At 38.3% G+C, this 24,601-nt stretch overlaps 1 protein-coding gene across 1 annotated transcript; it reads right to left on the minus strand.

Annotated features, from left to right (window-relative positions):
* Nucleotides 1–653: 653 nt before the first annotated feature.
* On the minus strand, nt 654–24,375 carry zfpl1 (zinc finger protein-like 1). The gene is made up of 8 exons (XM_079814633.1): nt 24,246–24,375; nt 23,778–23,886; nt 23,376–23,487; nt 14,511–14,704; nt 11,081–11,156; nt 8,815–8,976; nt 4,984–5,107; nt 654–4,716 (listed from the first exon to the last, which is right to left on the minus strand). Exons 2-8 carry the CDS (start codon nt 23,877–23,879, stop codon nt 4,530–4,532), a joined length of 957 nt encoding a protein of 318 aa, XP_079670759.1. The 5' UTR covers nt 23,880–23,886; nt 24,246–24,375; the 3' UTR covers nt 654–4,529.
* Between the last annotated feature and the right edge of the window lie 226 nt (nt 24,376–24,601).

A 24,601-nucleotide genomic window follows, 5' to 3' on the forward strand; every position in this document is an offset into this window, starting at 1 on the left:
TGATTTTGTAGTCAGATGTGTAACTTTGGAATTGTATTGTTTGAGTGACTTTTTCATTATTTCCTGAACAGTGGACTGTAGAATAGAATAAGTAGTGCGAGTGTGAAAGTATCCGTTACTGTGTTCATGTAATACAAAAACAATACATTGCAATATACAACATGCAATATACAGTGCATAATGTGCATTTCATGTATTTATTCATTCATTCTTTTTATTGCTTTAAACATAAATAGTATATTAAGTCAATTAAGAGCTAGAAATGATGATACATTTAAAAAAAAAAAAAAAACAACAACAACAAAACAATCAATATTACACTGGTATTGTCACTTCTGTCTACACCTCTAGACCAGAGGGAGGTATGAGACTCTGGACAGAACAAAAAATGCATTGGTTTTCAGAGAGAATATAATTGACATTGCATTTAAACGGTTTATGTTCATGTTTGAATACATTCATTCTAAAAATGTATTGTCACCACATGGTCAAATACCCAAAGAAAACCTCCATAACCTCCAGATGTATGGCCTTGTGGAAGATCACTATACTCACCAGACCAGCATTGGTACCAGTATTTCCATCTTAAATTGTCAAAAAATTGTAAAGTTGGTTGCTCGAAAATTGTCCAGTTTCATTTTTTTTTTTTTTTTGGAGTGATTCCATTGGTATTGCAAAACCATTCCTGCACATCAATCTCCTATCTCCGTCTATCATTTGATCTCCTTTTATTTAGAGAGATACATCATTAAAATAAAACTACACATGCATTTCAAATAAATTATCAAGACAAAATGAATACAAAACTATGTATGTCATTAAACACCTGTATACACAGAAACAAGTTTTATTTTAAGTTTCATCCTGTTTAATGCATCCGAATTCTGTTTTCTAAAATTAGATATTCATCGTATAGAGATACTGATCATCTTAGCACAGGTAAATCATAACGTTTATTGTGGTTCTGTGACAGTTCTGTTAGCACTTGTAAGATCTGGGATCATTTTCCACCCAAATCTCACCACATCCTGCTTGGAAAGAGGTGGGAATTTGTTAATATTTTGGATATTATAATAATAGCTTTTTTTTTTTCAGATCCTTGTTTGGATTAGTCTTTGAAAAATATGAAAGGGTGGTACAGCTTATGATCCATTAACAGTGCAGATACACCACAATCCAGTGGGGAAGTGAGGTAAGGATCTGACCCATCAGCCACAGCTTATTTGAGTCTGCTTTCCCTTTTTGCTTGTGCATGCAATGGACTGGAGATTAGATGTTGGAATTTGTACAGCTGTGCAAATTGCTGGAACTCCTATTGTAACATGGCCCATTGTCACGATTCCTGATGTAGAAATTTCGTGTTTGGCTTGTGGTTATCACATGACTGGCTCTTGTTCCTGCAAGTAAAGCCATCTCATTTATACATATCTATCACCAACAGATAGATTTCCCATTAAAATGAAAGGGATCAGTGCCAAACATCTCCCAAGATTCAGAAGTCTGATCTGCTGATCATGGGTTCTTTAGCTTGCTTGTTTCAGGATTTAAGACATGTTTCGGTAACACTTGATTTTGATGGTCCCTTGACTCTAAGTAACATTGCACTTATGTGTCAACTAACTCTCATTAGAGTAGACTGTCTGCTTAATATATGCTAAAAGTTTATTGTGTTGCTCCCCCGACAGACATTTTACTGACTATAAGTAACTTTGCAACTACATGTCAACTTATTCTAGCCCTAACTATGCCAGTCTACTAATATTCGACTAACACTCTGAGAGTAAGTAGACATGTAGATGCAATATTACTTATAGTCAACAGAATGTGTTAAAGGGACCATTGAAATAAAGTGCAACCCATGTTTCACACCTGTTCACAATCTTCTCATTGTCAGCATTAATACCTGGCCAGTATACAGCTTCTCTGGCTATGTTTTTTTTTCATTTTTCTATTCACATGAATGTCCTTCATGTGTCCTCTTAAAGGATTAGTTCACTTCGCTAGACCTTGAAGAGTATAACTGTTGGGAAAATGTATGTACGAAAATCTGGTAGAGAGGGAGCACGGCCTACGAACTCCTTGTGAGACTTGAAGCTGGATTCTGCTGATGAAACTGCAAAGTAAATTTCTATTTAATTAAACTGGTATAACTGGTCTTGGGTCCTAAACTGTTACCCCTAACAGTGGAGCTGGACATGAAAATGATAACTGCGTCAGTATGAAACTAACAAAAAACACTTGCATCGCGCCTGGCGCCACTTTGCAGCAGGTGTAAGGTAGGGCCCACTGTGTTGCTCTAAAGTGGAACCCCTGACTGTGACATTCACTGGGACCACTAGGGGAACATTCAAGGGGCCATCTCCATCAATATTTGAAGGCCCTTTCATCTTGGATATGAACCTCTGGTACTTCTGTTGTAACATCAATAAATAAAATGATTTAATAAATAGTTTAAATAATGTTGCACATCTTTGTTTTTAGAGTTTCTTTTTGTTGTTTTACATTTCAGTATACCTACATTTAAATAATTTATATTTAATGACTTAATAGGAGCCCCTTTTGGAAGTTTGCCACTGTTTTAGACCTCATTGACAAGAATAAACAATTTCATACCAACCATTAACATGATTACTGTAGAACTGTGCTTTTTCGATGCTACTATAGAGGCTTATATCTGTGAAAGAAAAAAAAAATTCCTTTCTGGTCACCCACCAGAGATAAACAACCTGGAACTGTAATGAGACACCACAGCTTTCTCATTATAAACTGACCCTAAATGTGGAACCCTATGCAATCTTGATCATTGCATTTGTAACTCTAAGGAACAAGAATGTGCAAAACATATTTTTGTAGGTGCTCTAAAGAGTTGTTTCGAGGAGCTAGGACCATCCTGAGCTGAGATACTGAGATTTCCATAAATGTCCATAACCAAAATTTGTTGTGCGCCATGATACAAAGATGGCCGTTGCCAACCAATATACAGCTAATACATAGAGGTAATCACTCAAAAAAGTAAAAAAAAAATGGTCAAGAAACCTCCATTCGAACACTTGAGATGGACCCAATATTATAATATCACTGTGTACATTATGACAAAAAGTGGAAATCCATGGACGCAGACAAGCAAAAAACATGTTATAAACCACAACCAGACATGATATAAAAATGATGGTAGGCACTCCAGTAAGCAATCTCTGTAGCGCAAATCCAGATGATCGCTTTCTTGAGATGCAGTTGGAGCTGAAGGATAAAGACAACCTCTAAATTTGAAATCGTACTGTTAAGTACTGCTGCAGTCAAGATATGCAACAAGGATATTTAAGAATGGCAAATAATACCAGAATATCAATGTTTATCTCCAGATAAATATGAGCTTTGGGTTGCTGGGGTGAGTTTTGCAAACATATACAGTACACTTTAAATTCTTCTATACAAAGGCTGTTTGTGTGAACATGTTCGGGTCATATTTCACATCAAAAGAAAATAATACATTTCTTTATCTAAAGAATATAAATAGTGAATATTATTTTGCATAAGAAAAAAATTCTCAGTAGTGAAAAAAATGAATATACTGTATATAATTTAAATTGTAAAGCACATTTATAAAGTAAAATTGTAGGTATGCATTATGGTATTTCTTATACTGCATTTAATTTGTGCTGCTTAAAAGGTTTGTGTTCAGACAAAATGATTTTTATGACTGTATTAAGTATGTATGTAATGAAAATATAGGGAGAGAATATAACTTTTACAACAATCATGTTATAATGTAAAAAAAAAAAAAATTTAATAGCCCTAAAATAGGCTTAATTTATGTAATAGAAAGTACAATTTTTGAATGAAATATGGCCCAGACATTTCATTCACCAAGTACAGTTTGCATCTATCTATTTAAGGCTGTATCTACTAAAACATTTTGCAATATGCCAACCAAAACAGTTTTCTAAATGCTTTAGTAAATCAGTTTTACAGTCCACTGCAGGGTGAAGTATAAATCTGCAAAAGCATATTCACAGGCAGGGGGTTTGCTAACTGAATCAGCAATTAATAAAAGGCAATTTAAACTAAAAACAAAAACCTCATATCCATATATTCTCAGACAAGCAATAATCATCCACCACTTCCATGTGTGATCCTAATGAGTTCTGCGCACATTATAAGGAATAATGAAAGATTGCAATACAGTGACATCAAATCATTGATCCCAATTTTAAGAAGGGTATGCCAGGGAGAATTACAGAGCTGAATGAAACACATTTGAACACACTTTTATAGAGCCTATAATATCTCACTCAAAAGAAACTGGAGATTTGTTGTGCGACAACTTCTCGGCCATCTCCATCTTTATCATCTCTCAGGTTGACCACTAAGCCACACTTTCCTCCCACAGTACAAACAGCAGTATCTTCACACTAGTCCGAGAATCCTGAGGAGCATTCTTTCTCCAGCATTTCCCAGTTCATGTTTTACCAGTAAAGTTAAACTCCAGGCTGAATCCACACATTGAGTTTTAGCAGGAAGTGGTTCCATCACATGTTGCCTACCCTGATGTTGGGATTCAGCATGGGATTCAGGTTCGGGTCTGACTCAGCAGAGGCCCGACCCAGTTTGGCCATGATGATGATGAGGGTGAAGAAACCAATCACTCCAACTAACAGCAACATGAAGATTCGCTGTTTCAGTGTGAGGGACTTTTTCTTAGTGTTAGTACGATTTCTAGAAAAAGGAATAAATACATTCAAGCATATTAGTAAATATGGAAAGAAATAACATTTTTACAATGATAAATTTAACTACAATTAAATGAGTAAAATAGTCATTAGTAAAAAATATTAGCATGGATTTACATGTACAAGTTGTGTAAAATAAAGGCTGGCAAAACTGCCAGTGAAAATATATGACAACATATGACAAAAAAGATTTGGCCATAGCAAACCTTTATTTGCAATAAATGAATTTGAGCCACAGACTGAGGGCACTCACTTTAGGACCTGTGCAAACCAGCTAAGGGCAGGTCGTCTGCGGTATTTATCATCATCAAAGTCAATCTGCATCACTTCACTGTTTCCTGAATCCCGTGTGTCGTACACCTTTCTTGGGGAAGTAGCTGAGAAGATGCATTGCAAGAAATCAACAAAGAATATATTAGAGGCTATATTTTATCATACACCTAAAACAGTGTTTCCCAACCTTTTTTGCAATGGCACAGTTTTGATAAGTAAAAAAATCCCACGGCACACCACTGTAAAAATATAACAAAATTGCACAAACATGCATTGCTTCAAATGGCATATTAAAAATGGATATTATACTAAAAGTAATACTCACATTTAATGTGAATCTTGAGCTTAACTCATATAGGCCGCTATATGATGTTGTTGGTGATGATTAAACAACTAGGTATTTAAATTTAGTGCTGGGGAAAAATGTATCATGATTAAAGGGTAACTAAACCCCAGCTCAGAGCTTAACTCCACCCACTGGCAATTTTTGAAAAATGCTGGAAAAGTGGGCAGAGCCCAGCGGAGACAGAGGGGATGAACCGAGGGCGGGGCTGAGCGGAGGGCGTGCACCTGAGACCCGCGGTGACGGGTTGATTGACAGCTGTCTGACTCGCGAGACGCAAAGATGGAGAATGACTGGAGTGACACTAGCTTTGCAACTGAGCGGTCATTCTCCTACCTTCACCTGAAGTGGAGGAGGGTGAATTGTCTGTAGACACAGACCCAGAGCCTTATCAATGCGAACCGCTGACTCAAACTGCGCTAACTCCCGATGCCGACGATGCCAGTGAAGCAGCAGCGCAAGAGAACTGACCTAATCTATGAACAGTCAAATCCTTACACTGAATGCCACTAAAAATAGATCAGATATCTGATATACATACGATGTATTTTCATTCAAATGAACTGAATCAATAAGCAGCGCAGGACCAATAAGTTCAGACCTAAAAGCCTATTATAAACGGATTTCCTCAAATAAGTTGAACTACGCCAGCGCGTTACGGTATTGTTGTTCGTTACCGCGGCAACCACTTGTGTGTCAGGGTTTGAAAGCGCATCTCATGTATGAAAATTATCTGTACACATGACGGGTGGCAATAATATCACAAGAATTTAACCGCATTTTCTTCATTACAATGTTAAAGCAAGTGTTAAGTCAGTTTCATTCATAATTTTTCTACTTCATGTAACATGACAGTTCATACTGGAGTGAAGCCGTTCTCATCATGTGATTGGGGAAAACATTTCTGAGGGTGTGGTGAGCTCGTGCCAGGGGCGCGGATAGTGAGCCGTTGGAGGTACCATCCTACGTCACGATGTACCACAACGTCCAATAGGAAAATTCAACTGCAGTAGCCACCGTTCAACCTTAAGAGGGCAGCACTTTGGCGGTTTTACACCATATTTTATAGAATTAAAACACTTTATACTCAAATGTCAAAACATTTACTCGAATCAATGAACAGCATTAATAAAGCCCCAGTATTACAGATCATTAACTAAAAAGAGTTGGTTTAGGGTTTAGTTACCCTTTAATCGCATCCAAAATAAATGTTTGTGTTTACATAATATATGTGTGTGTACTGTGTATAATTATTATGTATATATAAATGCACACACATGCATGTATATATTTAAGAAATATTTGCATGTATATACAATATATTATTTATCTTATATATAAAAAAAATATTTTTATAAAATTATTACATATTTTTCTTAAATATATATATGCAAGTGTGTGTATTTATATATATATATATATATATATATATATATATATATATATATATATATATATATATATATATATATATATATATATATATATATATATATATATATATAATAATTATACACAGTACACAGGGCACACATACATTATGTAAACACAAACTTTTATTTTGGAAGCGATTAATCATGATACATTTTTCCCCAGCACTAATTTAATTAAACACTGTTGTTGTTGAAATCTCATGACCAAAATCTTATGATACAATAGATTAAACGATATGCACAGGATATTTATAACGGTATATCTGTTTCAACTAGATGGCAAATACCAGACTAAACCTATTCTCCGCTCTTCAGATACAAAAAACGTAGCCTTTATGGACAGTGTTTCTTGAGTAAAGAAAACACTGTACTTACTCAAACATCAGTTCTTTATTTACCCTTGCATTGCAAACAAGCAGAGATCTCCAAACTGTGCACAGCACTCCATTCTAAATAACGGCGGTGTGGAGTTATGAGGTTTGACTGACAGTATGAGGAGCCAATGGAGTTAGGAGGTTTAGTCACAACCTCTTTTAAATGCTTTTTATTGGTTAAATATTCGTAAAACTAACACACAGATGTAAAGGATGACCAATAGCACTCATTTTATAAAACGAAAATTTTGTGGCCCGACAGCGCAATGATATATTCTTATTTGTAGAATATACTTTACATATTTTTTGGAATTTGATCATTTTCCATGGCACACCTGCAGCACAGTGGTTGGGAAACACTGACCTAGAACACACTATGTGAGATACTATATCCCACAATGCAAAGCAACAAAGTTCTATTTCCTGAGTGCCAAATACATCAAATGTGATTTTTAAACCTGTTGTTCTTGACACACCATGTGATTGAGCCGCCGAAGTGGAATAATTATTCACACAAAAAAAAGAGGATTCATTTTTTGGGGGGAAAATTTCCATTGGATCAGTAGATCACCTGTCACCATTCACTGTATTAAACATTCAAAGTAGTTTGTGACAAAGTGGGACAAAAAATATTCTACGGTCTGAAATTTGCACAATGTGTTGTTTGTTGCAGCAATTATTTCACATGCAGTATGCATAGTAGTGTTGGGCCTAGTAGTGTTGAGTCCTATCTTCAGCCTATGAGATCGGTGATGCATGATACTATCGTGGGGGGCGGGGCTTACTTATTTGATCATTAACCTGCTTATTTATTTGATTATTTCTTTACTCATTAATTTGCTTATTTAATTAATTCGTTTTACGTATGAGAATATTTTTTCTATTTTGTGAGCAAAGGTGGAGTGTTTATTAATAAATCAGTCCAAATAGTGAGGTAAAAACATAGCCAATCATTCATGTATACGACTCAGAGTATTCCATTTGTAATGTCTGGCGTTATGTTAAATATAACATTACAAATGTAAGAGTATTTCAACATGTCAGCAGGAAATTTACGGACACATATTATCCTCTCACGCCGTTACGAATGCTGCATTTTGAGTTCAGCACGAGATGAGAACACATTTCAAGAAAGTCGTCGTTTTACCGCGAAAAAAGCTCGCTCTGTCTGGATCATGATGTGCTTAATAAGGACGCTTTTTATATCCTATCGCATACACGCACTTCAATAAGCCCAAAGAATACAGGTTAATGTCAATCTCAACAAAAGCTGATAATGGTAGGCCTATATCAACTATCTTAATTTGCTTGCTAGCCTACATTAATAACAGTGGGGGAAAAAAAATGTATATATTTATATATATATATATATATATATATATATATATATATATATATATATATATATATATATATATATATATATATATATATATATATATATATATATATATGTAACAATGTGACAATAATGGTCACATGCATAGTATGCAATATTTACTGCACAGTATACAGTAAACTAGTATTCTAGTCTGAACACAATCACGACACAATTTAATCCCTATTTTTTTATTTTTGTAGCTAGATAGTGTGAAATAAAATAAAACTATTACTTAAATATTTACATATTCATTCAACAGTACGCCAGTGCTGGAGGATACCTGTGTTGATGGTGACTGTGTCAGTGGTAGAGGTGGCGCTCATATTGATGACAGAGTGTTTCTGGGCACTCAGTTCTCCATTATTGTGGATGTGCTCCACATCCTGATGGGGTGGTAGACTGGTGAGTGTGGGGTTTGACATCGTTACATCCACTGCAGGGGCTGGAACATAGTTAAGTTAATTAAATTAGTTTGAAAAATATTTGAAAAATTAGACGAAGAATTAGCTGTCAGAATAATCAAGTCTGATTGACTGGAAGGTGTGCAATAAAATTCTGTCATCACTTGGTCAAGTTGTTTGCTGCTGAACACAAAGCAAGATATTTTGAAGAATGTGGGTTACCAAACAGTTGATGGGGCCCGTTGACTTCTATAGCATTTTGTTTTTCCATTCTATGAAAGTCAATGGGGGGCCATCAACTGTTGAGTGTTCAAAAATATCACAAAATATCTTCTTTTGTTTTTTTGTTTAATTTAAAAAAAAATTGGCAGAAAACAGCAGGGAGAACTTTTGTTACCAACACAACAGCTGTGGAAGACGGTTCCGCTAGAACTTGTAATGCTGTCAGAAGCAACCCATGCATGAAACAGGGAAATCACATCCCGGACTAATATTTTTGTACTGACCAGTAGGTAGCAGTGTTTTCCAATAACTTATTATTGTAAAATATATTTCTTTAATTTTCCATGACTGGAAAACTGCATCACAGATTTCCATGTTCCCCAGTACACGTAAGAACCCTGCTAAAAATGTAAATTACAATAATGACAAACTCACTCTCCTCCTTGAACTGCCACCTTAAAAACATCTCTGGATGTTGTGGGGCTGTCTTGGCTGACACGCCTCTGCAGCATCGCGTGGCGGTCGGGGACAGTGCCTCTGGGATGGCAGACCGGGGTGGTGGTCCCTCTTTTTAAGAAGGGGGACCGGAGGGTGTGTTCCAACTACAGGGGGATCACACTTCTCAGCCTCCCCGGGAAAGTCTATGCCAGGGTACTGGAGAGGAGAATACGGCCGATAGTAGAACCTCGGATTCAGGAGGAACAGTCTGGTTTTCGTCAGGGCCGTGGTACACTGGACCAGCTCTATACCCTCTACAGGGTGCTGGAGGGTTCATGGGAGTTTGCCCAACCAGTCCACATGTGTTTTGTGGATTTGGAGAAGGCATTCGACTGTGTCCCTTGCGGCATCCTGTGGAGGGTGCTCGGGGAGTATGGGGTCCGGGGTCCTTTGCTAAGGGCTGTCCGGTCCCTGTACGACCGAAGCAGGAGTTTGGTCTGCATTGCCGACAGTAAGTCAGACTTGTTCCCGGTGCATGTTGGACTCCGGCAGGGCTGCCCTTTGTCGCCGGTTCTGTTCATAATTTTTATGGACAGAATTTCTAGGCGCAGCCAGGGGCCGGAGGGTGTCAGGTTTGGGGACCACGCAGTTTCGTCTCTGCTCTTTGCGGATGACGTTGTCGTGTTGGCCCCCTCTAACCAGGACCTTCAGCATGCACTGGGACGGTTTGCAGCCGAGTGTGAAGCGGCTGGGATGAGGATCAGCACCTCCAAATCTGAGGCCATGGTCCTCAGTCGGAAAAGGGTGGTTTGCCCACTTCAGGTTGGTGGAGAGTTCCTGCCTCAAGTGGAGGAGTTCAAGTATCTAGGGGTCTTGTTCACGAGTGAGGGGAGGATGGAACGGGAGATTGACAGACTGATCGGTGCAGCTTCTGTAGTATTGCGGTCGATGTACCGGTCTGTTGTGGTGAAGAAAGAGCTAAGCCGTAAGACGAAGCTCTCGATTTACCGGTCAATCTATGTTCCTACTCTCACCTATGGTCATGAGCTTTGGGTCATGACTGAAAGGACAAGATCCCGGATACAGGCGGCCGAAATGAGCTTTCTCCGCAGGGTGGCTGGGCGCTACCTTAGAGATAGGGTGAGAAGCTCAGTCACTCCGGAGGAACTCGGAGTAGAGCCACTGCTCCTCCACATCGAGAGGGGTCAGCTGAGGTGGCTCGGGCATCTGTTCCAGATGCCTCCTGAACGCCTTCCCGGGAAGGTGTTTCGGGCATGTCCAACCGGGAGGAGGCCCCGGGGAAGACCAAGGACACGCGGGAGGGACTATGTCTTCCGGCTGGCCTGGGAACGCCTCGGTGTACCCCCGGAAGAGCTAGAGAAAGTGTCTAGGGAGAGGGAAGTCTGGGCATCTCTGCTTAGACTGCTGCCCCCGCGACCCGGCCTTGGATAAAGCGGAAGAAGATGGATGGATGGAAAAACTCACTCTCAAAAGTTGACCATTCGGAGTAACACGAAACATCATGAGTTGAGGTTTCCTGCCTCTCTGGTGGGTCTTCAATCTGGACAGAAAGAAGTCATAATGCAAATTAACAGCTAAATCAGTATCAACACTTAATGTTGAAAGACAAATGTCTTGAACAAGATAAGATATACTCTAAAAGTTTGCTTTTTTATATCTTCAAATTCGATTCATCTCATATTTTCATCTCGCGTTCAGTGTCAATAGGCCTTTAATTGTGTGATTATTTTGACAGGTCACTCAATTCTACTGAACTGATTTTAATTACATTTTAAACCAATTCAATTTAGGCAGTGGCTATTATTAACACTATGTTATTTACACTAAATATATACACTATTTACACATTATTTACACTATCTTTGCAATAAGCTAAATGTAAATAGTAGTTTAATGCTATATAAACACTTATAAATAGGGGCAGATAACATGGACATAGAGTGTAAATTATTATATTTATAAAAATTATTAAACGGATGCCACCTTATTGGGAGAAAAAAGCCCACCCTACACCTAACACTAACTGATAAACACTTTCTTATCAAACACACATTTGACATTTATACACACTTCATTTCCACTTTTCAAATATTTTCAAATTTGTATTGAAAATAAATGCCTTTCCAATCTGATATGTGATGGGAAAAGGGAGTAGAGCGAGTACGGCAAAGGAGTTTTATTTGAACAAAATGTTCTGCCATGCGCCTTACCCCTATACTATTGCTGCTGTTGTCAATCCAGCGTCTTCCTTCATTTTGTCTGGCCCAATTAGGCGTCAGTGGGCGGAGTTAGAGTAAATAGACACTCCGTTCAATTGAATTCAAAGCCTTAAAGGGGTGATGAATTGAGAAATCAACTTTCCCTTGTGCTTTTGATTTATAAAAGGTCATGGCAATATAAGAATATCCTGTAAGTTTCAGAGCAGAAAACTTCTTGTTAGTCAATGAAAAGCTTTTATTGACACCAGGCCCAGCAAACGATCGATCTCAGAATGTGCCAGGCTATGACGTCTGAGTGAAGTGAAGCACTGCCTCAACAGAAGAAGAACAACTGATTCTGAACTGATTCTGTAGCCCCGCCCACCGACTCGTGCCACTAACATGACATAGGCCTACAGAGAGAGCTAAACCGCATCGAATTTCTAAACATACCACATAAGCTTCATTTGGATTCCAATATTATGAATGCATGGATGAACTTTATTTTTAATGAATATCCAGCTCACGTGGGGAAGACTTTGTGTTTGTTCCTTCATTTCTGATCACGGATTCGTTTGTAAACAAGAGACTGGATTTGCAGACAGGATGAGATTACATGAATGAAAGAAGCACTAATGTGAGTAAAACATGTTTTTATAGGTGATATTATTTTATTGTTACAGATCGTTTGATATAGATCTATTGTTTGTGTACGTGTCTAACTTAACATACCTTAGCACGTGGTCAAAGGCTGGAGAATGCTTTATTTGTGGTTCTTGATGCGCGTTGTGCACTTTCTTGACTTGATATTTGAAGGTAATATACAATCACGAAAGTTTTGATCATGCAGTCTGCAACGTACTGCCGCGTGCGTGTGTGATGCACGGTCCGCGCTTATATCCACCGATCGGGCGGGCCAAGTAATACAAAAATAACATTCAATCAATCGCGGGTGGATGAGAGATAAATCATTGTGTTTGTTTGATAAAGACGTTTTGTGAGCCCTGTGGGAGGAATTATTCCGGTTGCCGTTTTCCCACATGCCTCAAAACAATCCCTCACGGTGTACTTGCGGGGAGCCAAAGCTCATTAAATATGCAAATCTTATCCAATCCTAGCAGTGGGCGTTTACTTCCAAGTCTTCAGTGTGGCACGCCCATCAAAACCCAGTGTTTCTTGAGAGAGTCTCAAAACCAGGGTAGAAAATAGCCTATTACTTATTTATAATGATGTTTTTGAATGTAAAAACCACGCTTACGTCATAAGTTGACCTCAGACAACAGTATTAAAAAAAAGCCAGTTCATGACACCTTTAAAAATATTTTGATATTAGCCAGTTCTCACTGTCCTCAGTGATGGGAATAACGGCGTTACAGATAAACGGCGTTACTAACGGAATTATTTGTTTCAGTAACGAGTAATCAAACGAATTACTGTTTCTCCCGTTACAACGCCGTTAGCGTTACTGAGGAAAAAAAATGCGGCGTTAGTCGCGTTACTATAATTGAGCTCACTGAAGCGCTTTTCATCCGAACAGGCTCTCTGTCAGTCGGACCTGCAACTTTTGTGTGTGTGCGCGCGCACTAGCCATGCGTGTTGGGGTGGGTGCGGTGGTACACATAACTGATGATGATTGGTGGGTGGGAGACAAGGTTGAAGTTGATAGGTTGAGTTCACACCTATTTTTTTCACGGTCTTTGGTTCACAGACACACACACACACACACACACACACACACACACCAATGATGCACACGCATATGCACATTCAGCGATGGTCCAACGACTTCAAAGGTAGCGTTCGCAAATTGGAAGTATAAGCGCTACTTTTCCGTCGTTGAGGTGAAAGGTAAGAATATTTAAGTAACGTGCAACTTATGCCCAGGAAGAAAGAGTCTCTCCACGCCGGTGGCAAGTGATTCTGAAGCGCCTCACATCATCATATGCCACAAAATTAGTGGCTAAAAACCCAGGTGATAACGAGCTCCACTACCAAAGGAAAGTATAATACTGATAATATTTACACAATATTTACACTATAGTAGGCCTACTGATAATATTTACAATAATGCATTGAATTTGATAGGTGTCTCTCACATTGTCCCACAGTAACATTACAATAGTGTACATTAATGTACAATGTTTTATAATAATAATTTATTCTATTTAGTGTCCAATTCATTTAACATATCTAATATTGGGGGCATCCAAGTTATTTGACATATTTGAACATTTGGAGAGAAAAAAAAAAGTAACGCAGTAATTACTTTCCCTGGTAATTAGTTACTTTTATAATGATGTAACTCAGTTACTAACTCAGTTACTATTTGTAAGAAGTAACTAGTAACTATAACTAATTACTTTTTTTAAGTAACGTGCCCAACACTGACTGTCCTACACCAATATTATTTTCAAATATCAATCTAATGGCAAATGCTTGATATAAAAGCTTAAATACTTAAAATTGTAGATGCTCCTTATGATGATGAATGAAAGAACATCCATAATGTGCAGTGCTACAATCTAGACAAAGTGTCCCTAAAGAAGCTCATTTTGGAAATGCTGATTATTTACTATTATTTACAGAAATTACCATTACTATTTACACATTTTCTACTATTTAACCTGGGTGTGGAAAAAGTTGGTGTGTCTATAGTTGTGAAGTGGTGTATCATAACTGATGGCATATTTCCTCACCATTGGAAGGCCCAGTCCTGCCCTAGCCCAGTTGACGGAGGACAGTTGTTCTCTCAGCATGTCTGCAATAGGACTGGCCAGGTTTGGGGGTGGGAACACAGGACCCTGGCATGTTGGGCACTGGTACCCAGCAGGTGCCGTGTAGAGAGGCTGACGGGAGGCCAAGTCATTCAGACATGACCAGTGGAATAAATCTGGCATGGTAAATAAATTAAACGTAATGAAAATTATAGAATAAACATAATAATAAATATAGCTGCAAGCAGCCATTAACGGGGCCAAGCGCAACAGAAGCAAACAAGGAAGATAGCAGCAGACCAACTGAAAAAATGAGTATAGACATTTGAAGCAAAACCGTTAAAACACCACATTAAAACACTGAGTTGTATAGTGCCAATGTCATGTTTTGTTCTATTATAGCGCCACCAAGAGGCAAAATCCTACAATTTTTTTTATGTGTCATCGGAGTGAGCCCATACATGTGTGTGTCAATTTTGGTGAAAATATCTCATTTCGTTTTGGAGTTATAGACATTTATATGAAAAAACATGTAAAAAATGACTGACACTTGACTTTGATTGGATTTTACTACCCCTTACTATAAATATTTTGACATTTGGCCATTAGCATATAGCTATCGACCTATGTTTCCGATTTTCTGGCGCTGGTTTCGTCTCGATCGGACTAGCGGTTTCGACGATATCAGCTAAAGTTTTTTATGCGCTAAATTACCGCGCTGCGCAAACCATACACCGAAACCTGGCAAGTCTGGTATCGTTGGACTCGGCAAGGATTCAGGAGAAAAAATAAGTTAGTCCCATGAAAATAAGTCAACCCCACCGAAAGTTATAAGCGTTTGAAAAAAAAAATTATCCACTAGGTGGCGCTGTTTTGAAACTTGTCAGGCTACTTCAGAGCATCGTGCTGATGACCCATACCGAGTTTCGTAACAATCCGTTCATGCGTTCATAAAATACAGCATTTTAGCACATAATTCAAAATGGCCGACAGTCAAAATGGCCGATATGGCAAAATTGGATATCAGACGACTCGGCATGCCGTCCTGAATCTAACGAGACCACTTTTATGATTTTTGGACAAACAGTTCAGAAGTTATAAGCAAAAATAGCCATTTTTCGTATTTCTGGACCAGTAGGTGGCGCTGCGCCGAAACGCTGCATGTTGCCTCAGGTAATGCTTGTGATGACTTGTACCAAGTTTGGTTTGAATACAATAAAGCGTTGCGGAGATATTGCCTTAAGTGTGTTTTTTCAAGCGTTACGTAAAATTTGTTTGCGTGTTAATAAAAAACGATTTAACCAATCAACTTGAATTCCATGTTTTTTTGTCAACCCTGTCTGGAGATGATCTGGTTCAATTTTCGTGAAAATCGGACCAACGGCCTAGGAGGAGTTCGAAAAAGTTGGGTTTCGGTTAATTCAAAATGGCGGGAACATTGTAATGACGGAAATGACGTCATAGGGTGCGATCAAATCGGCTTGAACCAATGAATCGAAAGAAAAAAAAATTTTGTTTCTAGCCCTTATGGTTCAAAAGTTATTAGCAAAAACATGAGTCAAACTTTGGACAGGTGGTGGCGCTAGAGAGATTGATTTAGAGACTCCAAAATTGGTGTGGGTACTATTGGTAATGACCTCTATCAGTGTACCAAATTTCATAATTTTCCCGCAAACGGTTCTATGGGCTGCCATAGACTTCCATGGCGGAATAATAATAATAATAATAATAACAAGCGCAACAGAAGCAAACAAGGAAGATAGCAGCAGACCAACTGAAAAAATGAGTATAGACATTTGAAGCAAAACCGTTAAAACACCACATTAAAACACTGAGTTGTATAGTGCCAATGTCATGTTTTGTTCTATTATAGCGCCACCAAGAGGCAAAATCCTACATTTTTTTTATGTGTCATCGGAGTGAGCCCATGCATGTGTGTGTCAATTTTGGTGAAAATATCTCATTTCGTTTTGGAGTTATAGACATTTATATGAAAAAACATGTAAAAAATTACTGACACTTGACTTTGATTGGATTTTACTACCCCTTACTATAAATATTTTGACATTTGGCCATAAACATATAGCTAACGACCTATGTTTCCGATTTTCTGGCGCTGGTTTCGTCTCGATCGGACTAGCGGTTTCGACGATATCAGCTAAAGTTTTATATGCGCTAAATTACCGCGCTGCGCAAACCATACGCCGGAACCTGGCAAATCTGGTATCGTTGGACTCGGCAAGGATTCAGGAGGCAAAAAAAGTTAGTCCCATGAAAATAAGTCAACCCCACCGAAAGTTATAAGCGTTTGAAAAAAAAATTATCCACTAGGTGGCGCTGTTTCGAAACTTGCCAGGCTACTTCCGGTTCTCGTGCTGATGACCCATACCGAGTTTCGTAACAATCCGTTCATGCGTTCATAAAATACAGCATTTTAGTACATAATTCAAAATGGCCGACAGTCAAAGTGGCCGATATGGCAAAATTGGATATCAGACGACTCGGCATGCCGTCCTGAATCTAACGAGACCACTTTTATGATTTTTGGACAAACAGTTCAGAAGTTATAAGCAAAAATAGCCATTTTTCGTATCTCTGGACCAGTAGGTGGCGCTGCGCCGAAACGCTGCATGTTGCCTCAGGTCATGCTTGTGATGACTTTTACCAAGTTTGGTTTGAATACAATAAAGCGTTGCGGAGATATTGCCTTAAGTGTGTTTTTTCAAGCGTTACGTAAAATTTGTTTACGTGTTAATCAAAAAAGATTTAACGAATCAACTTGAATTCCATGTTTTTTTGTCAACCCTGTCTGGAGATGATCTGGTTCAATTTTCGTGAAAATCGGACCAACGGCCTCGGAGGAGTTCGAAAAAGTTGGGTTTCTGTTAATTCAAAATGGCGGGAACATTGTAATGACGGAAATGACGTCATAGGATGCGATCGAATCGGCTTGAACCAATGAATCGAAAGAAAAAAAGATTTTGTTTCTAGCCCTTATGGTTCAAAAGTTAATAGCAAAAACATGAGTCAAACTTTGGACAGGTGGTGGCGCTAGAGAGATTGATTTAGAGACTCCAAAATTGGTGTGGGTACTATTGGTAATGACCTCTATCAGTGTACCAAATTTCATAATTTTCCCGCAAACGGTTCTATGGGCTGCCATAGACTTCCATGGCGGAATAATAATAATAATAATAATAATAATAAGAAATCTAACGATTACAATAGGTGCCTCCGCACCTTCGGTGCTTGGCCCCTAATAAGAAGAAATCTAACGATTACAATAGGTGCCTCCGCACCTTCGGTGCTTGGCCCCTAAATATAGCTGCAAGCAGCCATTAACGGGGCCAAGCGCAACAGAAGCAAACAAGGAAGATAGCAGCAGACCAACTGAAAAAATGAGTATAGACATTTGAAGCAAAACCGTTAAAACACCACATTAAAACACTGAGTTGTATAGTGCCAATGTCATGTTTTGTTCTATTATAGCGCCACCAAGAGGCAAAATCCTACAATTTTTTTTATGTGTCATCGGAGTGAGCCCATACATGTGTGTGTCAATTTTGGTGAAAATATCTCATTTCGTTTTGAAGTTATAGACATTTATATGAAAAAACATGTAAAAAATGACTGACACTTGACTTTGATTGGATTTTACTACCCCTTACTATCAATATTTTGACATTTGGGCTGTAACATATTACAATCGACCTATGTTTTCGATTTTCTGACGCTGGTTTCGTCTCGATCGGACTAGCGGTTTCGACGATATCAGCTAAAGTTTTTTATGCGCTAAATTACCGCGCTGCGCAAACCATACGCCGAAACCTGGCAAGTCTGGTATCGTTGGACTCGGCAAGGATTCAGGAGAAAAAATAAGTTAGTCCCATGAAAATAAGTCAACCCCACCGAAAGTTATAAGCGTTTGAAAAAAAAAATTATCCACTAGGTGGCGCTGTTTTGAAACTTGTCAGGCTACTTCAGAGCATCTTGCTGATGACCCATACCGAGTTTCGTAACAATCCGTTCATGCGTTCATAAAATACAGCATTTTAGCACATAATTCAAAATGGCCGACAGTCAAAATGGCCGATATGGCAAAATTGGATATCAGACGACTCGGCATGCCGTCCTGAATCTAACGAGACCACTTTTATGATTTTTGGACAAACAGTTCAGAAGTTATAAGCAAAAATAGCCATTTTTCGTATTTCTGGACCAGTAGGTGGCGCTGCACCGAAACGCTGCATGTTGCCTCAGGTAATGCTTGTGATGACTTGTACCAAGTTTGGTTTGAATACAATAAAGCGTTGCGGAGATATTGCCTTAAGTGTGTTTTTTCAAGCTTTACGTAAAATTTGTTTGCGTGTTAATAAAAAACGATTTAACCAATCAACTTGAATTCCATGTTTTTTTGTCAACCCTGTCTGGAGATGATCTGGTTCAATTTTCGTGAAAATCGGACCAACGGCCTAGGAGGAGTTCGAAAAAGTTGGGTTTCGGTTAATTCAAAATGGCGGGAACATTGTAATGACGGAAATGACGTCATAGGGTGCGATCGAATCGGCTTGAACCAATGAATCGAAAGAAAAAAAAATTTTGTTTCTAGCCCTTATGGTTCAAAAGTTATTAGCAAAAACATGAGTCAAATTTTGGACAGGTGGTGGCGCTAGAGAGATTGATTTAGAGACTCCAAAATTGGTGTGGGTACTATTGGTAATGACCTCTATCAGTGTACCAAATTTCATAATTTTCCCGCAAACGGTTCTATGGGCTGCCATAGACTTCCATGGCGGAATAATAATAATAATAATAATAAATATAGCTGCAAGCAGCCATTAACGGGGCCAAGCGCAACAGAAGCAAACAAGGAAGATAGCAGCAGACCAACTGAAAAAATGAGTAAAGACATTTGAAGCAAAACCGTTAAAACACCACATTAAAACATTAAGTTGCATAGTGCCAATGTCATGTTTTGTTCTATTATAGCGCCAACAAGAGGCAAAATCCTACAATTTCTTTTGTGTCATCGGAGTGAGCCCTTACATGTGTGTGTCAATTTTGGTGAAAATATCTCATTTCGTTTTGGAGTTATAGACATTTATATGAAAAAACATGTAAAAAATGACTGACACTTGACTTTGATTGGATTTTACTACCCCTTAATATCAATATTTTGACATTTGGGCATTAACGTATAGCTATCGACCTATGTTTTCGATTTTCTGGCGCTGGTTTCGTCTCGATCGGACTAGCGGTTTCGACGATATCAGCTAAAGTTTTTTATGCGCTAAATTACTGCGCTGCGCAAACCATACGCCGAAACCTGGCAATTCTGGTATCGTTGGACTCGGCAAGGATTCAGGAGACAAAATAAGTTAGTCCCATGAAAATAAGTCAACCCCACCCAAAGTTATAAGCGTTTGAAAAAAAAAATTATCCACTAGGTGGCGCTGTTTTGAAACTTGTCAGGCTACTTCAGAGCATCGTGCTGATGACCCATACCGAGTTTCGTAACAATCCGTTCATGCGTTCATAAAATACAGCATTTTAGCACATAATTCAAAATGTCCGACAGTCAAAATGGCCGATATGGTAAAATTGGATATCAGACGACTCGGCATGCCGTCCTGAATCTAACGAGACCACTTTTATGATTTTTGGACAAACAGTTCAGAAGTTATAAGCAAAAATAGCCATTTTTCGTATCTCTGGACCAGTAGGTGGCGCTGCGCCGAAACGCTGCATGTTGCCTCGGGTCATGCTTGTGATGACTTGTACCAAGTTTGGTTTGAATATAATAAAGCGTTGCGGAGATATTGGCTTAAGTGTGTTTTTTCAAGCGTTACGTAAAATGTGTTTGCATGTTAATCAAAAACTATTTAACGAATCAACTTGAATTCCATGTTTTTTTGTCAACACTGTCTGGAGATGATCTGGTTAAATTTTCGTGTAAATCGGACCAACGGCCTAGGAGGAGTTCGAAAAAGTTGGGTTTCGGTTAATTCAAAATGGCGGGAAAATTGTAATGAAGGAAATGACGTCATAGGGTGTTATCGAATCGGCTTGAGCCAAGGAATCGAAAGAAAAAAAGATTTTGTTTCTAGCCCTTATGGTTCAAAAGTTATTAGCAAAAACATGAGTCAAACTTTGGACAGGTGGTGGCGCTAGAGAGATGGATTTAGAGACTCCAAAATTGGTGTGTTTACTATTGGTAATGACTTCTATCAGTGTACCAAATTTCATAACTTTCCCGCAAACGGTTCTATGGGCTGCCATAGACTTCCATGGCGGAATAATAATAATAATAATAATAATAAGAAGAAATCTAACGATTACAATAGGTGCCTCCGCACCTTCGGTGCTTGGCCCCTAAATATAGCTGCAAGCAGCCATTAACGGGGCCAAGCGCAACAGAAGCAAACAAGGAAGATAGCAGCAGACCAACTGAAAAAATGAGTAAAGACATTTGAAGCAAAACCGTTAAAACACCACATTAAAACATTGAGTTGTACAGTGCCAATGTCATGTTTTGTTCTATTATAGCGCCACCAAGAGGCACAATCCTACAATTTTTTTTATGTGTCATCGGATTGAGCCCATACATGTGTGTGTCAATTTTGGTGAAAATATCTCATTTCGTTTTGGAGTTATAGACATTTATATGAAAAAACATGTAAAAAATGACTGACACTTGACTTTGATTGGATTTTACTACCCCTTACTATCAATATTTTGACATTTGGGCATTGACGTATAGCTATCGACCTATGTTTTCGATTTTCTGGCGCTCGTTTCGTCTCGATCGGACTAGCGGTTTCGAAGATATCAGCTAATGTTTTTTAAGCGCTAAATTACCGCGCTGCACAAACCATACGCTGAAACCTGGCAAGTCTGGTATCGTTGGACTTGGCAAGGATTCAGGAGACAAAAAAAGTTAGTCCCATGAAAATAAGTCAACCCCACTTAAAGTTATAGGCGTTTGAAAAAAAAAATTATCCACTAGGTGGCGCTGTTTTGAAACTTGTCAGGCTACTTCAGAACATCGTGCTGATGACCCATACCGAGTTTCGTAAAAATCCGTTCATGCGTTCATAAAATACAGCATTTTAGAACATAATTCAAAATGGCCGACAGTCAAAATGGCCGATATGGTAAAATTGGATATCAGACGACTCGGCATGCCGTCCTGAATCTAACGAGATCACTTTTATGATTTTTGGACAAATAGTTCAGAAGTTATAAGCAAAAATAGCCATTTTTCGTATCTCCGGACCAGTAGGTGGCGCTGCGCCGAAACGCTGCATGTTGCCTCAAGTCATGCTTGTGATGACTTGTACCAAGTTTGGTTTGAATACGATAAAGCGTTGCGGAGATATTGGCTTAAGTGTGTTTTTTCAAGCATTACGTAAAATTTGTTTGCGTGTAAATCAAAAACGATTTAACGAATCAACTTGAATTCCATGTTTTTTTGTCAACACTGTCTGGAGATGATCTGGTTCAATTTTCGTGTAAATCGGACCAACGGCCTAGGAGGAGTTCGAAAAAGTTGGGTTTCGGTTAAATTTAAAATGGCGGGAACATTGTAATGATGTAAATGACGTCATAGGGTGCGATCGAATCGGCTTAAACCAATAAATCGAAAGAAAAAAAGATTTTGTTTCTAGCCCTTATGGTTCAAAAGTTATTAGCAAAAACATGAGTCAAACTTTGGACAGGTGGTGGCGCTAGAGAGATTGATTTAGAGACTCCAAAATTGGTGTGGGTACTATTGGTAATAACCTCTATCAGTGTACCAAATTTCACAACTTTCCCGCAAGCGGTTCTATGGGCTGCCATAGACTTCCATGGCGGAATAATAATAATAATAATAATAATAATAAGAAATCTAACGATTACAATAGGTGCCTCCGCACCTTCGGTGCTTGGCCCCTAATAATAAGAAATCTAACGATTACAATAGGTGCCTCCGCACCTTCGGTGCTTGGCCCCTAATAATAATAATACCAATAATAATAAAATCTTTCCCAGAATATACCAAATAAAATCCACACCAATGCAGACATTCATATACTGTGTAAAATGCACAGTTACTTTTAATTAAAGTTAAAAATGTAAAATTCTGTCATTAATTACTCACCCTCATGTTGCTCCATACCCGTAAGACCATTAAGATATTTTTAATGAAATTGAGACATTGACAGCAATATAATTAACACTTTCAAGGCCCAGAAAGTAGTACAAAAAAATAGTCCATGTGACTACAGTGGTTCAACCTTCATTTTATGAAGCAACGAGAATACTTTTTGTGTCCAAAAACAAACAAAAATAATGACTTTATTCAACAATTTCTCCTAGCATGTGTCAGACTCTTATGCTGTTGACGCAGTGTAAACAGCACATCAGTACCTGAACACCGGCTTGCCATTAGCTGACGCTGTTCACGTGAGCACCACGCATGGTAACACTGCACTTAAACTGCGTCAACAGCATAACAGTCTGACACATGCTAGAAGAAATTGTTGAATAAAGTTGTTATTTTTGTTTGTTTTTGCACACAAAAAGCATACTTGTCGCTTCGTAAAATTAAGGTTGAACCACTGTAGTCACATGGACTATTTTAACAATGTGTATACTACCTTCCTGGGCCTTGAAAGTGTTAATTAAATTGCTGTTTATAGAGGGGTCAGAGAAAGCTCTCGGATTTAATCAAAAATATGAACAAAGGTCTTACGGGTATGGAACGACATGATGAGTAATTAATGACAGGATTTTCATTTTTGGGTGAACTAACCCTTCAACTTCTGACTCTGAGATCACAAGAAAACATTATATGTCTGTTCTCACCATAACACACTAGTCGAACAGTATCCTGGGAATTTAAGGGCTGGCTACACAGGGTGCAGTTGGGGTTGTAATCGCTGTCTTGTAGCCACTGTAGGTATGACTGTACAATGCACTGTACAAATAAAAGGAAACAGGAAACAGACGTGGTGTTTATCTGTGTATAAATCTTCCAAATTCCATTACTTAATATTGTATTTTTCGACTACACAATATAATTAAACGGTAACAAAACATATTTCATTACCAACATTTTTCTAAATATTATGTTCCACTGAAGAAAGAAACTCAGAAAAAAAGGTTTGGAAAAAAGCATGAGAGGGAGTAAATGATAACAGAATTTTCATTTTTGGGTGGACTATCCCTTTTAAGTAATCAATTTTAACTAAATATTAGAGCACTAACCTTGTTGTGATTGGATACAAGACAGTGCTCACACACGTTGACTCGATGTTCAAAGCAGAACAGGTTTGTTACCTTCCTTTTAGGACACTTGCACAAACCCATGATCTCCCTGTCAAACAAAACATCCATATATAAATCACCCAGAATCCATATATAAACTCGAGTACAATAAATCGTCCTTGTTCTTGGGTCAATTCTAAATACTATGCATAATATGCATTTTAATATAATTTATGCAGCTCCTCTTGGCACTTAATATACATTATTAATACAAACTCCCTTTCTGGTAATTAACATATATATACAAAAAGTGTGCCACGAATTAATGTGTAAAATGCCGTCAGACCGAAGGTAAATGTAAATATTACCCAGCTGACAGTGACAGTTCACGGATGGTTTGCTGCTCGTCTGTATCAAACTTCCCTCAAACTAATCAACATACTGTTAGTTAAACAATATTATATTTACCTGAATATATCAACGGAAACCACAAACTGATCCAAATATCAACACTCTCGAGTACTTTCCTCAATATTTTTTTAACATCTCGTCAGATTGCTTTTTTGCCACGTCTCTTCCGCTACCGTCGCAGAGCAATGGCGTCACTAAACAAATTACATACGCATCAGTGTCGCATTTTACAACTATTTCGTAACTATATGTATCTATATTTTAATTTGTGCGTTTTTTATCTTTCCTGGATATTTTATATACTGATTTTAAACATTTTATGTCAGTGAAAACGTCTAAAGATTACTTCCCCCCCCCCCCCCCCCCCCCCCCCCAAAAAAAAAACAAGACTCTTATTTTGAACCTTCCATTCA

This window comes from Gobio gobio (genome assembly GCF_949357685.1).
Source record: "Gobio gobio genome assembly, chromosome: 4".
Lineage (NCBI taxonomy): Eukaryota > Metazoa > Chordata > Actinopteri > Cypriniformes > Gobionidae > Gobio > Gobio gobio.